The sequence below is a fragment of the Arachis ipaensis genome, chromosome B06 (genome assembly GCF_000816755.2).
Source record: "Arachis ipaensis cultivar K30076 chromosome B06, Araip1.1, whole genome shotgun sequence".
In the NCBI taxonomy this organism is placed as follows: Eukaryota; Viridiplantae; Streptophyta; class Magnoliopsida; order Fabales; family Fabaceae; genus Arachis; species Arachis ipaensis.
The window spans coordinates 14,419,434-14,420,894 of record NC_029790.2 but is presented as its reverse complement, the minus strand read 5'-3'; the positions used below and the strand labels follow the sequence as shown (position 1 = coordinate 14,420,894).

Genomic DNA, 1,461 nt, shown 5'->3' with positions numbered 1-1,461 from the left:
GGATATTTGTTTGTGGCATATGGTTTGCTTCTCTCTTCAGTCTTTATTTTCCTTTTTCCCCTTCTCTTTCCAGTGGGGTAGAAGAGAAGAGATCTGGAGTGGCAAAAGGTTGAAGTTGTTATATTACAATGTAGAAGGGTCTTTATTATTTAAAAGGTTATCATCTATACTTTTGTTATTTGGATATTGACAGGATGAAACTGGAGTATACAAGAATTTGTTGCAGGAAACTGCTCATAGAGCAGGACTAAATCTTCCTGTGTATACTACCATTCGATCTGGACCAGGCCATGTTCCTTCCTTCTCATGCACAGTTGAGATTGCAGGAATGTATTTTGTTGGAGATCCAGCTAGGACCAAGAAACAGGCTCAGAAAAATGCTGCTATGGCTGCTTGGTCTGCATTGAGAAAACGTGAGCACTTGTGGCTGTGATTACATCTTTCTTATATTTACTTTTCCAGTTTCAATCCGGCACCTAAACCAACCAGTCTTCTTTCCAACGTTCTGTATTTCCCTTCAGGACCTGACTTTGTATTCCATTTGTTTTAAATTTCTGTCTAGTATCAGAGCATCATTTATCTTCTTCAGCTTCATCCTCATGTCCTTCGGGGTCTAAAGGCAATGAAGAACAGGAACAAGTTGTAATCGCTCGGGTTCTAGCAAGCTTACATCCATCTGAGGCAAGACCCCTTTTAGAAAGTGTCAATCAACATAGATGGCAAAAGTCAACGACAACAACATCCTTCATGTCAACACAGCCGATTCCGGCCATATATCCTCTGCAATGGCAGCACTGTGGAATATCTGGTTTCTCCCCTGAAGTGGCGCTGTATCATTTTTGGCAGCAAGAACAAATTATGCAGCAGCAAAATCACCTGTTGGCACTAACCATTCAGCAAGCTATTCCATCTGCTCCACCGATTTATCCTATGATGCACTCTGTGCTTCAGCCAGAGCACTGTGTTTATTTTCCGGCTAGAGAACTAGCATCAGTTCATGTTGGACCGAAGTTCCCTATTGCTACATCAAAGCCTTCATTTTACTTATCAAATCAAATTGTTCCCGAATTAAGCAGAGGCAGGTCAACGGTAACCATTAGAGAGATACAAGAGGAAAAAGCAGAGGATCCCCCAGCTTGTGACTCTAGTACCGAGGCCAGAGTTCTAACACTACCTTCAGATGATGAAAGACTGAAGCATGGTGGCTCTGAAAGTGGAAGCAGAAATGTTGAGCTTGAAGGTGAACAAAATGGGAATTCAGAATGGACTTCTCATAGGAGCATGGGCACTGTTCACAGACCAGTTAATATTAACAATTCCTATCTCAGGGCACATTCTGAAGCAAGTTCCAACAGAAGTTTCAGACCCCAAGGAACTGCTTCTTCCATGGTGAGAACAGTCGGTCCTACTTCATCGGCGGGGTTCAGACCACAACACAGGGAGGTACCTCTGGCTTCAAGG

The 1,461-nt window shown here is 42.8% G+C and overlaps 1 protein-coding gene across 1 annotated transcript in view; it reads left to right on the top strand.

The window, feature by feature from the left end:
• The window catches only part of LOC107646480 (double-stranded RNA-binding protein 2), a 3,499-nt gene that overhangs the window by 1,541 nt on the left and 497 nt on the right, over positions 1-1,461 (top strand). The window contains exons 3-4 of the mRNA XM_021104071.1: positions 194-413; positions 563-1,454. Coding sequence (XP_020959730.1) covers positions 194-413; positions 563-1,454 — 1,112 coding nt within the window. The remainder of the gene's footprint in view (positions 1-193; positions 414-562; positions 1,455-1,461) is intronic.